Source organism: Lutra lutra, chromosome 14, assembly GCF_902655055.1.
Source record: "Lutra lutra chromosome 14, mLutLut1.2, whole genome shotgun sequence".
NCBI lineage: Eukaryota > Metazoa > Chordata > Mammalia > Carnivora > Mustelidae > Lutra > Lutra lutra.
The window spans coordinates 48,028,294-48,043,498 of NC_062291.1; the positions used below are offsets into that span (position 1 = coordinate 48,028,294).

General features: G+C 44.5%; 1 protein-coding gene across 3 annotated transcripts in view; it reads left to right on the forward strand.

Moving 5' to 3' along the window:
• WDFY4 (WDFY family member 4) overlaps positions 1–15,205 on the forward strand; it is a 279,441-nt gene that overhangs the window by 140,182 nt on the left and 124,054 nt on the right. For all 3 annotated transcript variants that reach the window (XM_047702650.1, XM_047702652.1, XM_047702651.1), the window contains exons 37-39: positions 2,178–2,299; positions 3,467–3,652; positions 5,432–5,568. In XM_047702650.1, coding sequence (XP_047558606.1) covers positions 2,178–2,299; positions 3,467–3,652; positions 5,432–5,568 — 445 coding nt within the window. The remainder of the gene's footprint in view (positions 1–2,177; positions 2,300–3,466; positions 3,653–5,431; positions 5,569–15,205) is intronic.

Genomic DNA, 15,205 nt, shown 5'->3' on the forward strand with positions numbered 1-15,205 from the left:
GGCAGAAAGCTCCAACACTGAATATATAATTGATTTTATGATGCAGCCCGATTTCAGAAATATTAAAATTTGATAAATGTAGTCTTACACTGGGAAAATATGTAATAAATTGTATCATGCAAGCCAGACATGATTTTCTACATGCACACTATTTATGATATAAAATGATATCCATAAGCAAATTTGTATAAGAAATACTAATAAAGGGCGCCTGGGTGGCTCAGTGGGTTAATAAGCCTCTGCCTTCGGCTCAGGTCATGATCTTAGGGTCCTGGGATCGAGTCCCGCATTGGGCTCTCTGCTCGGCAGGGAGCCTGCTTCCTCCTCTCTCTCTCTGCCTGCCTCTCTGCCTACTTGTGATCGCTCTCTGTCAAATAAATAAATAAAAATCTTAAAAGATATATTAAAAAAAAGAAACACTAATAAAAAGAAACTGAATTAAGTTTAATTTTTAAAAGATTTTATTTATTTGTATGAGAGGGAGAGAGCATGTGCTGTGAGGGAGGAGCAGAAGGAGAGAGAGATAAACAGACTCTGCACTGAGCATGGAGCCCGACACAGGGCTCGATCTACCACCCTGAGATCACGACCTGAGCTGAAACCAAGAGTTGGATGCTTACCCGACTAAGCCACGCAGGCACTCCCTGAATTAAGTTTATTTAAATCATTTTCTTAAATCCAAAATTCTAAGAATATGTTAGATTTCTCTGTGTATATGTACTTTCTTCTTTTTCTCTGTAAGTATTCTCTATCACCAGTGGCTTGGCACCATACTGCTTACAAATGCAATCTCTTATTAATAGAACCATGTTGAGCATAAGGAAAGGAGGCCTATGCGATATTATACTTTGCTCTTGTCTTCTTGTTGTTGCTATTGTTGTTGTTTATTCCCAGTACACATTCTGTTTTATTATTTAAAAAAAAATTCCAAAAATCTGGTCAAACTGACTATTGAACGTTAGGAAACTCAACTTGATTTGTCTTAAAACTCTCTGGCAATCACCAGAAAACACTTCTAGCCCAGAGGAGGCCCTTGCCATGTTATTTGTTTGATATAAAAGAATTCCTTTTTGCTGGGTTAAAGTGGGAGGTTCTGCTCTCTTGGCTGTGTTTTCAGAAGTAAGCCTACCCATGTTGGAAGCATAGGTGAGAACAGAGGAGTGCCAGCATGTGTGTATGCTTGAATTTCCAGCTTCCTCAGATCCCTCTGTTCAGCTAAATGGCCTCCAAATCCAAAAGGACTTTATTCTAGGAATTTCAAGAATGGACAATGTCATATAGTGGTATATTTTCATCTCCTTGTTTGTCATTTTTGGTTCAATCCACAAACTTGTACTGAGTGGATGTTCTGCTTAGTTGACTGAAGGGACCTAGAGAAGAAGGCACATGGATTAGGAGCCCCAGAACACATGGTTCATGAGGAACTTAGGATGCAAACCACTGTGCCTCCACTTAGAACCAACTTCATGATGTGCAGGAAAAATGGAGATGTGGGGCCTTGTTCAAAAATTACTAAGATTTCTGGGCACCTGCGTGGCTCAGTGGCTTAAGCCTCTGCCTTAAGTTGGCTCCGGTCATGATCTCAGAGTTCTGGGATCGAGCCCCGCATCCGGTTCTCTGCTCAGAATGGAGCCTGCTTCCCCACCCCACTCTCTCTGCCTGCCTCTCTGCCTACTTGTCATCTCTGTCTGTCAAATAAATAAATAAAATCTTTAAAAAAATTACTAAGATTTCAAGACAGTGGCAGCAGAGCCCAAGCACAGAACCTTTTTAAGTGTGGACCTTGTGAAACTGTACAGGTCACAGGCCCATGGAGCTAGCCTGGCCCCTCTCAGGTGGGATGAGATCAGTGCCAAGCAAAGGCAGAGTTCAATATTTTGGGAGTCTACAAAAACAAATGACCAGTTCTGATCATTGGGAAACCAGGAGAAGGTTCAGGGAATCTGCTGGGAGTATGGATTAGATTTAATAAGACTGGAATTTTAAGAAAAGAATTTTTTCTGTTGTTAATTGTATATCTGTCACGGGAGTTGTTGTGAGGTGTTTACTTAAACTCAAATAGACAAGTTTTTCCAGTTGATATGTACTAAGTTTGAAGGATGATTATTTGTAATAGAGAACAATGGAATGATCCCAAGGAAACTGGAGTTTATAGTGAAAAATCTCTTGTCTCCTAGTTATCCAGAAGGATTTGGATTGGAACCCAAGCCTAGAATGACTCCTTATCATCAAGTGTTTCTTTCTCCAAATGAAGAAGGGAGAGAAAAAGGAGAGGAAGACTTACCAAGTTTGAGCAATGGTACCTTATATTTGATGTTTATTTTTGGGAGAGTGGTTGGGTGGTGGTAAATTCTGGGTTACATTCTTCAACTCTGTGGGACTTGGTCAGGCTAAGAACTTGGGACTTACTATAAAATTCCAGGGGGCTTTACCATAAGGTGATTTCACTTCTCAGGAGGTCCCTTGAATTTTCCTTCGGACTGCTCAATAGGGGAACTGGAATGTCATCTTACCTCGTTGAAACTAGCTCTTTCTCAACTTTCTTCTCTAGAAAATGGGAATGGAGTAAATAAATTCCTTATTTCTATGAGATTTTTGGCTTGATGGAGTTTATTTTTAGATTTGCTGATATCAAATCAAGTTAAAGGGATTGGAAATTTTTTAAAAAAATTGAAGTCAGGTCCATGTGTTTAGGAATTGCTCTCTTTTGGTCACATAGGTGCCCAAAGCCAGGCTTAAAACTGTTAAGTTTAAAGTGTACTGTGACACAGTGTTAATTACAACATGAACACTCATATTTGCAGTTTGGCTGGCAAAGTTGATGGAGCAATGTTCATCCTCCTAGAGTGAGCAAAATGGTCTATAGAGGAGTGACTCTGTGGTCCAAGATCCAATGGCATTTAGGGTCCTAAAATTATGGGGCACATCAGGTAGAACTGGCCTGATGGATTGGTCTATATCTGGGCAAATCCAGGGCACTGAGATTGGTATGTGGTAGGAAGCATGATTCAGTGTCAGGAAAGAGGACTGGCTTGGGTCCTGGGTCCCTAGCCATGATTCTGGGCTTGGTGCCCATTCCTCTGAGGTGCCAACATAAAAGGTAGGTTAGACACAGCTGTTGGGGAGGTGGCATTTGGTTAGCTAGAGCTTACTCAGGTAGTTTTCTATTTGGTATCTAATGGAATTGAGGGTAGGAGAAAGAGACTCCTTGTGCCCATCAATCATGTTTCCCAGCTCTGAACATCTGAAGCAGGCAGGACTTGGTGGTGGGCAGTTAGGGGTGGGGGAAAGGCCAGCTCACTTGGATATTGGCAGCACTGGCTACAAACTGACTAGCTGGAGCTTTGCAAGCTTGAGTAATATTCAAGAAAGATGCAATAAAAGCAGCCATGATACACCATCCCCTGACCCTTGCTGGGAGAGGCACCAAGGCCATCCTGACTATGTGATGTGTTCTCTCTGTTAGTCCAGCACAACATCCAAAAGATTGTGCGAACCCTATGGCAGCAGCTTGTGGCACAGAGGCGGCAGGAGCTGGAGGACACCTGCAAGATTGATCTCTCTGTGAAACCTGGAGAGAGTGAAGTGAAGATTGAAGAGATTACCCCACTCTGGGAGGAGATGATGCTCAAGGCCTGGCAGCATTACTTAGGTCTCTGTCCATTTGGCTCCAGGGAACAGAACTGCTGGGTCTCACAGATGCAGACTTCCCCGAGTTCCACTCAGGGCCCAGAGCCTTTTCCAACCACATCATCTCTGTCATCCCTTTGGTGGGTGGGATGGACATTACTGAGACCTCCTGAAACTTTGCTCACAAAGAATGAATGCTGCTTTGCACCCTGGGTGAAAGGAAGGCCAGAGATGCAAGCAGGTTCTAGTAATCTCTTAGAGAAAGTGAATGCCCTGTCAGAGCTCTAGCCTAGAACCCCAGAACCCTAGAACCCTAGAGCCTAGGGTTCTAGGTCTTGCCCTGATATTCACCTACCAGCTTTGAAACCTTGTACTAAGTCATGGAGTGACCTGGAGCCTCAGGTTCCTCATGTTCCAAGTGAAAGTTTTCATCCCGAAAATATTAATGATCCTTGAATTCTTTCAGTGACTCAATACTTTCTCCTTCATATGAGTTAATACAGCTATAGGAATGTTGTTTTAATTTTTTAATTTAAAAAAAAATTTTTTTTGTTTTTTGTTTTTTTTTTTTTTGACAGGCAGAGATCACAAGTAGGCAGAGAGGCAGGCAGAGAGAGAGGAGGAAGCAGGATCCCCGCTGAGCAGAGAGCCCGACGCGGGGCTCGATCCCAGGGCCCTGGGATCATGACCTGAGCCAAAGGCAGAGGCTTTAACCCACTGAGCCACCCAGGCGCCCCTAAAAAAATTTTATTTTTAAATAATCTCTACACCCAGTGTGCATTAGAACTTACAACCCTGAGATCAAGAGTTACACACCCTACTGGCTGAGCCAGCCAGCCCACCCACCCGGAATTTTGTTTTTAAAGTGGTCATCACTCTTAAATTATAGCTCATGTACTTGTTTTAAGTCTTCCAGCATCACAAAATTCACAGTGATTCAAGAATTAGTTATTTCCATGTATATCATCCCACACTGCCCAGCGATATAGAACTTTTATTTCATTGGCTTTCCAAACTAGCACTGGAAAATATATATGTATATACATGCCTGTGTATAATTTGAGGTCAAAATGTCAGATTCCATTTCAGAGAAAAGTTTAAAGGAAAAGGACATCTGTCCCGATACACATGCAGTGAATTAAGTGGTGAGATGGACCTCAGTGCTTGCTTACAAATGGCTCTCTTTTTTGCCAACAATCATGCATTGAAAATTCTGTACATTTGACCATCTATGTTTTTTTTCTAAAGATTTTATTTATTTATTTGACAGACAGAGATCACAAGTAGGCAGAGAGGCAGGCAGAGAGAAAGGAGAGAGAGAGAGAGGAGGAAGCAGACTCCCCACTGAGCAGAGAGCCTGATGCGGGGCTCGATCCCATGACACTGGGACCATGACCCGAGCCAAAGGCAGAGGCTTTAACCCACTGAGCCACCCAGGTGCCCTGACCATCTATGTTTTAAATGCATAATCTTATTTACTCTTCATGACACCAAAATGAGGTTAGATGCTCCTATTGCCAGTTTACAGGATGAGAACACAGGAACTTCTGCTTAATTATCCACATCTCACTTTGAGTCAGTGGAACTAGGAGTCTAATCTGGGTCTGCTGACCCTGAAACCCACACTATATGGCTTAGAAGATGGCAATGTGTGCTTGTAGCCTGGGCTGCTGTCCTTATTGGAGGTGGCTCACTGGGCTTGTGTCTCTGGCTGGCCCTTTAAAAGCCAAGCCAGTTGTAGAAATTGTGTGTGCTCTTCCCTCAACTTTACTTCTGACACTTTTTGCTTCTCTGTTCCTAGCATCTGAGAAGAAGTTGCTGGCCAGTCGCTTGAGCGTGGGACACCACAGCAAAGTGTCTTCATGGAGTGGCAGCTTATCTTCAGCCATGAGGCTGGTGCCGGGGAGGCAGGCCAAGGAACCTGAGTGCAAGACAGAGGTGAGCTCAGACACCTTGCCTTAGAGAAGCAGCACACATTTGTTCCAAACCCCATGAGGGATGTCTTCGCTTTCTTTTGCTTGTGGACATGATCCAATTCCATATTCATCTGAGCATATAAGATTATGCATGTGACTTTCCAGTTGAAATGAGATCTAGGGGAGCCAGGTTTTAGGCTGGCTTTAACTTGAAGTGCATATGGGCTCCCCTTGAGCTCCAAGAGCAGGTGGGTGTTCCTTATAATGTTAAAACCCAAACCAGGTCTTGTTCCCACACTCCTTTAGAGTCAGGTGTGTTCAGAGAGCCCTAGCTTGCAGTTTAGTAGGAGCTGTGTGGGTGGGCTCAGCAAAATGAAGACCATCTCATGGGTGGTATGGCTGCGCTGAGCCCCAGAAGCTGGAGCATGCCCACCTGTGCCCCAGCACTTGCTCCTGAGTAGGAGGGGTCCAGCCCTCTTTCTCTGGCTTCACTCTGGAACTTCTGTTCTTTGACCAAGTCAGCTCTGACCCCAGGGAGTCAGTTCAGTCTGGCTAGCAGCCAGGGAAGGGATAGCAAGGATGCTGGGCATGGGCGTGCCTTGCATGGGGACCCTTGCATGCTATTGACGTGCCTCTTGCCAGTTTTCCACCCACTCCCAGGTTACTGTCATTGGCATGACTCGGTTGTCTCTGAGTTCTGGGGAGATTGGTTGAGAAACGGTTTATGTGAAAGACACTGGAATAGATTACAGTGTTTGAAGCCCCTGTAGGTCCACAAATGGCTTACAACAGTTTGCTCTGGGCTCACACTGAGAGATCTGGAGGCAAAAAAATTTTAAATTGGCTCTGTCTTTGGTGGAGGCAGGCTGCTGAAGATACGGTCTTCTATGTCAGTTGGGGTCTCCGTTCATTCTTTCACTCATTCACTCAAGAAATACTTATTAAGTGTTTACTCTGTACCCTTCTGTAAGCCCTGAGGTTATAGAAGAGAGAAAATCTGACATATTCTCTGCTTTCTTGGAGATGCATTTTAGGGGGGTGAAGATAGACAATAAATAGATAAATAATTTGTAAATATGGAGGGTGCTAATTGCAATGAGGAAAAATGGGACAGGGTAGCTGGGAGAAGGTAACTGCTTACATGAAGCCCTCTCTGGAAGGGGGGCATAGGAGCAGAAAAATAAGGCAGAGACTCTGGAAAGAGTGGTTAGGCAGGGAGGACCATCAGACAAAGGCACTGAGACAGGCATGAGCTGGGGTGTTCTAAGGCAGCAAACAACAGTGTGGTTGGACTGAAGTGGGGAGAGGGCAATCCCCGGGGAATTCTCCCCCAGCTGTCACCAGCAGGAAGGCCTGTGCTTTTCCAGAGCGACTGGCAAACACCAGAACTTCTGTTGCAGTTACATTTCTCGGCATGGTCGTCTGGGCACTCAGAAGCTCAGAGAGGTGACTGTGGCCAGGTTGTTATATAACTATACACACCTAGCCCCATAAAATTCTGCAAAACACATGAACACATGCACATACGTACATGCACACACCCCTCTCCCTGCTTCTGCCTTTCTGTTGGAACCTCGTCTGTCTTTGATCTGATTTAGTCATCCTGTCTTCAGTTTGTATTATCTTGTGGACTCTTTAAAGATAAATTTCTTTTGAGACAAAGTAGACTTATGTTTTAATTTTTAAAAAATGAACTGTGCCTTTGCTTTGGAGAATCCTATACCAGTAACTCAGTCTGTGCCGGGCACAGTGCCTGGTACAGAGGAGGCTCTTAAAATAAGTGTGTGGCACTATACGGAGCGAGGGAATAAAATGCTTTCCCTCTTTTGGCTGGGATGAAACTCAGCAGCCTTCCCATCCCGCACCCATCACTCATCCCCGCGAGATGCCTTTGTTGCTAGCAGAAGGCACAACTTCTCAGGTACATATGTAGACTGTGATGTCATAGGAGAAGAGCATCAACTATTTGCCCTGGGGTCTGTTTAATTATTTTTAAAAATTAATTTTGATTATTACAGCTGATTACACCTCAGTGAGCAATGTAATTGATATTTTCTAATGTATCCCAAGGAACATTTTGTACAACACGCTTTTTGTTGTTGAAGGTTAAAGACTCCGTTATTGGTTTTTGCCTAAATATGCCCACATCATTAGTCCCTCCAGTGAGAAGGTCGCCATCTGGAAAAAGCAGCATGGAGACATTATTCAGGCACAAGTGCATGAAATTGGTGTTTCTGCATCTTCTGTCTCTCTTCTGGAAAGAAGAGGCTTGTAATTAAAGGAGTTGGTTTTGGAGGAAACATTATTCATTTGGTGTTATTCCTTATCATGTCAGCGGCTGACAGCTCTGCAGCACTGATAAATTGTTCCTTGGAGTGAGACATACAATGTACCATTTCTAATGCCCCTTACCTATCTTTGTTTTCAGTAGAAAATGTTTTCCTCTTGGCAGGTGAGCTGAACTTGGGGGCGAGGCTGGTATGATGGAGGTTATTTCTTCCTTTTCTTCTCCTGACCCCATCACAGGCCCCTCTGGGATCAAATGGTGAGGCTGTGGCCTCTCCTGGGGTGAATGAAGGCTGTGGGGGTCAGCCTGTTGGGCAGAGCTGGGGACCTTGGGCTCCCCTGAGGCCACCACAGGCCAAAGATGGTGTCCTGGAAGCTTCTTCCTCATGTCCACCTTAGAGCAATCCAGAGTGTGCACCCCAGGTGGCCGTTCCTCCTCCCAGCACTACATGCCACTTGCCAACTCAGTTTTAGACTTTCTTGTTTAACAATAAGTTGAAAAAACGTCAACAACTCGTGAGGGTTTCTTTGCTCATTGACAGACGCACCGTGTATGTTGTTAACATTATGGGGAAGCAGGTAAGGGGTTGACAGAACCCTCTGGACTATCGTTGTAACTTTTCCGTAAATGCAGAATTATTCTAAAATCTTTTTCTTTTTTAAGAGCATTAGCTCTTTTTTTTTTCTTTTTTAAAGAAATAGCATTAGCAAACAGGAAATAGATAGGACATGAGAGGCTGGGTGGGAAGGGGCCGCGAGGATGAGTCTGTGCAAGGCATATGAGCAGGGGGGTGATCAAGGTCATGGCAGGACGCAGGGAGGACGCCGTGGCTCATGCTGGATGTGGCCGAAGTGAGGGCTTAAGCAGTGGGGGAGGGGTGCGTGTCTGTTTCTAGGCATAGGATTGGAGGTTAGAGCCCCTGAGGGAGGGGCCAGGCTGGTGGCTGTGACATCATTTAGATGGGAGATAATGGAGGCTGCAGGGGCAGGAGTTAGAGCAGTGGAAATCAAAGAAGATGCACAAGAGAATTCTGTTGAACCAAGGCTGGGATGAGCAAAAGAAGGTGGCTGCCACAGGCAGAGGCCCTGACCTCATTGTAATCAGGCAGTGAGGAGAAAGGACACTGGCTGTGGCAGGTGTGGCAGGTGCGTGATTCACATGGTTCTGTTGGATCTGCAGAGCATGGGAAGAGCAAGGGTTCCTTGAGGAAGAGGGTTGAAAGTTCAGGGTCACTTCTAGCCTGGAAAAGCCTATAAAAGTTCAGGGCCACTTCTAGTCTGGGAGAGCACAGCTGCCTGACCTGTGTCTGGTTCAGCAAACATGAGCTGGATTTCGCCCCACTTTCCTCCTGGGATCAGTGGTACATGTGTGCACAGCTGTTCCATACGGGGTCCAGGTGGACCCCACCTGAGGAGGGAGACACACACTGCTGCCTCCAAACAAAGCTGAGAGTCTTATAGAAGAGTCAGACCTTCTTGAGCAGGGCCAGCCCCACTGTCCATGTTTCTGTGGCTTTTGGAGTTAGCTGAGCAAGCTTCCAGTTGCTGGCTTCAAAGTGGGAATGGCTCAAGTAGGGAAGAGAATTAATAGAATTAATTAGAATTGAGACAGCACCACAGTCAGAGGACACCAAAGTGAGACACATTTGCTCCAAGATCCCTGGTCTCTCATAGCTGCCCTATGGGTGAGCCCTCTGTACCCACCAGGTACACTAGGGCCTCCAGTAAGACCATCTGTGCCCACACGTGGGAACTTTGATCTCAGAGACCAGACACCTGCGTGGTCAGGGTGACCACAGACATGCCATTGGCTGCCTCTCTGAATGTGTGCCCAGGCTCACCGTCCCAGCTCCAGCTCCAGAGCAGCCTGCCCCTGGTAGAGGAGGAGATGCTGGTTGAGGCCAGCAACTGAGAGACAGCTGAACAAAGGGCAGCCCTGGCTTGGGTCCCTGGCAAGGGAAATGACATTTTTGACCCTCTGACTCTGAGCACTTTACCCATTATCTCTTTTAAAAATCATTGTGAAAAATCTCAAACATATACCGCAACAGAGAAAATAATAAGATGAATCCCCATGTATCTATCCATCACTTCCCGTCCACAATGTTCATCTCATGGCCAATCTTGTCTCTATCTCTATCACTACCCACTTTCCCCTGCTGCATGGAATAATTTTGAAGCAACATCCCAGACATCATATCATCTCATGCATAACTGTTCCTGTACACTTATTTTCTCTTTAAAGAAATCACAAAACCCAAATAAAAATTGCAGAAAGGGAAGCAAGTGTGCAGAATGGGAAGGCTTTAGCCGTCACTGGGGGAGTGATCAAGCAGTTCCTGGGCTTTCTTTCTGGCGTGTTTGTATTCATCTCTCGCTGCTCTGTGATTTTGGTCTTGCTGAGGCTGAAGGCACAATGAGCCTCAGAGAACTCAGTGCCCCTGTTTCCGGAAGGAGGGGTGGGACTGATGAGGACACAACACTTTTGAGTTTGGTGCTTCAGTGCTTCTGAGTTTGGGGGATACATGGGATTTACCGTGGAAGCCTTAGCTGTCATTCACCTGGGTAAAAGGTTCATGGGGCAGAAGAGCCCCAGGGCTAAGAAGAGATTTTTGAAAATAGAAACAAATGGGCTTTAAAAATTTTTTTTAATTTTTCAGTGTTCCAAGACTCATTGTTTATGTACCACACCCAGTGCTCCATGCAATACGTGCCCTCCTTAATACTCACCACCAGGCTCACTTAACCCCATACCGCTCTCCCCTCCAAAACCCTCAGTTTGTTTCTCAGAGTCCACAGTCTCTCAAGCTTCATCTTCCCCTCTGATTTCCCCTGATTCATTTATCCTTTCCTTCTAATGTCCTTCATGCTATTCCTTATGCTCCACAAGTAAGTGAACCTAAGAGATAATTGACTCTCTCTGCTTGACTTATTTCACTCAGCATAATCTCCTCCAGTCCCCTCCATGTTGATACAAAAATTGGGTATTCATCCTTTCTGATGGAGGCATAATACTCCATTGTACATATGGACCATATCTTCTTTATCTATTCATCTGTTGAAGGGCATCTTGGCTGTTTCTACAGTTTGGCGGTTGTGGCTGTTGCTGTTATGAACATTGGGGTACAGATGACCCTTCTTTTCACTACATATGTATCTTTGGGGTAAATACCCAGTAGTGTAATTGTAGGGTCATAAGGAAGCTCTATTTTTAATTTCTTAAGGAATCTTCACACCGTTTTCCAAAGTGGCTTCACCAACTTGCATTCCTACCATTCCCCTTTCTCCACATCCTCTCCAACACATGTTATTTATTTCTTATCAATTTTGGCCATTCTAACTGGTGTAAGGTGGTATCTCAATGTGGTTTTGATTTGAATCTCCCTGATGGCTAATGATGATGAACATTTTTTCATGTGCCTATTGGTCATTTGTATGTCTTTGGAGAAGTGTCCACATGAACAAAGACTGAACAAGCATGTGGGCTTTGACACAAAGGGAAGTCAGTGGTGGAGTAGCAGGTAACATCTGAGGAAATAAAAATGCAGCTGTGAAAACAGAAGACAGAGTTCCCAGAGCCTGGCTACCGTAAGAGTTTCAGTCAGAAATCTGTAAGAAATTTTAAAAATCTGAAATTCAGAAGGTTTCATGTGGACTATTTTTACTTAAACTTGTTGTAAATTCAACATGGTATTTGTGGGCAAGAGAGAAAGGATTTTCCCAGGAGATGAATGTGCCTTTAAGAGAGATGCATGGAGGCAGGTGGCCTAAATATGGGGGGAAATTAAGACACATGAGGAATTCTAAAATTAGGCCAGAGGAGTGATCCTCATAGTATGTTCTCACTGGCATGGCAAAAGGGCAGGGAGACATCCTCTGTCAGCAAATCAAGAGAGGAGCTGGAGGGACAAAGTCACTGGAAATCATAGGAAAGAGAAGAGTGATTCAGAAAACCTAAAATCAAGCACTTGGTAAGAAATCACAATGCTGTGTGGTTGGAAAACCCCATTGTGTTTGGTGGTGGGAAAAGGCTTGTGAACAAGTAATTAAATGAGACTATGTGTTAGAGGAATAAAACCACTCGGACACAAATGGAAGTATGATTTAAAAAGAGACATTGGAAAGTATAAAACCCTCTATGGATGTGAGCACGGTGACTAAGGCCTTCTGCTAAATGGAATCTTGGTTTTTATAATTGCCGTGGGCAAGGCTGCCAGTGACTTACTTTCTCCTGATGCTTTTCCAGAGATAACTGGCCCCCAAAATAGTGTCACTCTCCCCAGCCTGGCTTAGAGCTCTTCATGGTACATCTGGACTAGAATTATTTCCAGAAAGGACTCCCATTACACTCTGGTTGTAGACGTGTTAGGGAGCAAGAAAGAGAAAAACGATGAGGTCCACCATCTTATTTCTCAAACCCTGAAGTTTCCTTTTTCACTGAAGCTGAAGTTACGTAGCATGAACCGTGGCCCCGGTCTTGCAGGAAGTGGTGTTCTGACACCACACCCAGAATGGACCATCCAGGTGGTGGAGGTGGGAACACAGCGCCATAGGCTCATGGGAAGGCAGCCAGGCTGTGGCAACGCCTGTGCATGCGGGTGTGTGCGCATGTGCTTATGTGCGCCTGCGTTGCCTTTTAGTTGTTTTTCAAGTGGTCTGGATGCCTAACCAGGGTGCTCACTTTTATTTCCACTATTCCTTGACATACTCACACGGTGCGCGCGCGCACACACACACACACATCATTCTTCAAACAGTCGAGGTAAGAACCCACTCATCACATCGTCATCAAGAGGTGGCCAGGAAGGAGTCGGCTGGAACAGGAAACTCCATATAGAAGGGAATGTGGACGACAGGTCCCGACAGCAGAGGATTTGAAAAAGCAGCAGTGTCACCCACAGAGCAGTACTCTCCAGAACAAGACGGAAGGACGGTCGTGGGCAGATAGAGATGGTGGCTTTTCTCTTTCCATCTTAAGGAGATATTAAATGTTACTAGTCCATCAAAAGTCCTTGTTCCAGGAGTTTGAAAAATAGAAGTAAATGAACAAAGCAAACACTGATACCTTTAATGATGTTTCTTTACCAAGTGCATCATTTGTGAGACATCCTTATCTTCATAATAGAAGGATAATTAACATCACTAATTATCTAATTAAGTTCATTAAGCATCCACCAACAGGGCACCGTGAAGTTGACATTATGTTCTACTGTCAACAAATGCTTTTGATTTCTTAGGAAGTAATTAAAATGTAAATTAGCATGCAATTATATGCACAAGGGAAGTTTTGAATTAGATATTCATTTCAAAACTGCTTTGAGCAACATAGTTTTTGTTTTTTTCTTCAATAAAAGCTGACATTTTGCTATTAATGGTATATATTAAAGTTGCCATTCTGTTGTTCGGTGTTTGAATCATTGCCAGGTTAGAGTACTTACATGACACACAGCAGTTAGTTGATACATTTGCTACTGTGCTTTGTGCTTTTGTTCTTCTTTGATCATTTTATTCGACACATTGGTTTGTTTGTGTCTTTTGTGTTTAAAAAAATCACAAGTGATTCTTTTTTTCTGAAAACCTTCTGTAACTTAAATCTCTAGCTGACTTTGCCCTTTCGAGGTATTTTAGATCAAGTATTTTAATGTATTCCTTCCATCCGGTTAGATTCAGGGAATGTAATCAGTGGCTTGTTAAGTGCAGGTCGCACACACGCCCTTCTATACACAGGAAAGAGGGAAGGTGCACAGAGCAAACTTGTGGTCCAGCCATCCTTGATTGCAAGTTCACATTTCTCTGCTTTTTAGGGCGGCCCCTTGGTTTCTGATGAAATATAATAATTTATTATAATGAGATATTACAACTGTTATGCTAAATACAGCAACCTCATCAGATGAGGACCCTTCCTGAAACATCACAGAGTCCCCAGACATTTGCTGGAAAAGAGGGGCCCAAGACAGAAGCCACCATGCCCAAATCCCCAAAGTTTGCATTTTTTTAAACAACACCAACTGAATCCTGGAATGCCCATGTTTTAGTAAAGCTCATGGTTTGTTGTCACAGCTCAGTGGGTGGGATGCCCACCTCCCCCATCTTTTAGCATGGAGATACTGGGCCCTTTGAGCATTGACCTGATGTCATTTGTTTAGTGAGAAGGAAAAGTCTCTGCTGATGCCATTGAACATCCCCAGTCCCTTTTTGGATGATGTTTCCACAGATGGATTTAGGTGTTGCTAGGCCCCTTGGTTTTGTGTGAACGAGATTTCAGATAAATGCGGAGAGAATACAGTGGCATATGAGAGGCTGTCCCTCGTTCTCTTGAAAGGATGGGTATCAGGGTTTGGCCATGAGTAGAGCCTGCTGAATCACTAGCTGCTCATCATTGTGGATGTGGACATCCCTATAGTCCGGGCAGAGAGAGGCTGGTCTCCTGGGGCAAGTGGGGGACAGTTAGCATGGTATAGGGACTGGTGGGGGTACCTGAGGCTGGCTGGACTATGACAAACAGTGACATCATGCCAGAGGAAACCCACACAGGGCTGTCCATTGAGATAGGCAGTTTGGGGGTGGGGCCTGACTTCTGTCCCAGCTGTCAAGCTGTGAGCTGCGGTGTGGTCTGCATCTTTGCTCTCATTTGTCAGTCCAAAAGGGGCTTCTTTTTCCCACTCATGTAAAGGATAGTGTAAGCTAGCAGAGACCTTGGTCTGACCAAGAGATCCCACTGCTAAAATCAGATGATGCTGACCTTCTTCAAATAGGCAGCAAGTAGCGAACAAATGGAATTTTCTCTACCAGAACTTTTCTCTCAACTGTTTATTCCTAAACCTTATCTTGAAATGTGGTCTACCATATCATGACTTCCCAAGAATGCAAAGTCCACACAACAAATGAATAATTAATACCAACAGTAACTCACTTCATCCTAAGGCTAGCTTGTGGTCCTGCCTCCGGCTAATCACACATTTCCTCATCTGTGAGCAGCACACAGCGACGGCAGAATTGCTGTGCTCCACAAATGCACCATGACACCATGGCACCAAGGGCTCTCCCACCTAGAGTGGCACAGAGCCACCTCTGTGTTTTTCTGGTTATTCAGCCTCACAAGAAATGGGGCTAAAGTTGCTTTTCTTTTGGCAGCAAGATGATAACTTGAACCCTCGCCAAGAGAGCAGGCACTGAGGTTAGGCAGGTTCCACAAATCAATGGTGTATGCCCAACAGCAGGTCCTGACCACTGCCTGTTGAAAGGTGCATTGAATCTAAATTATGTTTGAAAAGTCTTTAGGGACAAATGTGCATTTCTTTCTCCAAAGTGGTCTATCCAAGCAGAAACATCTAATCTGAAAAAGATAATTAGATCTTCTTACCTCCTTCTGC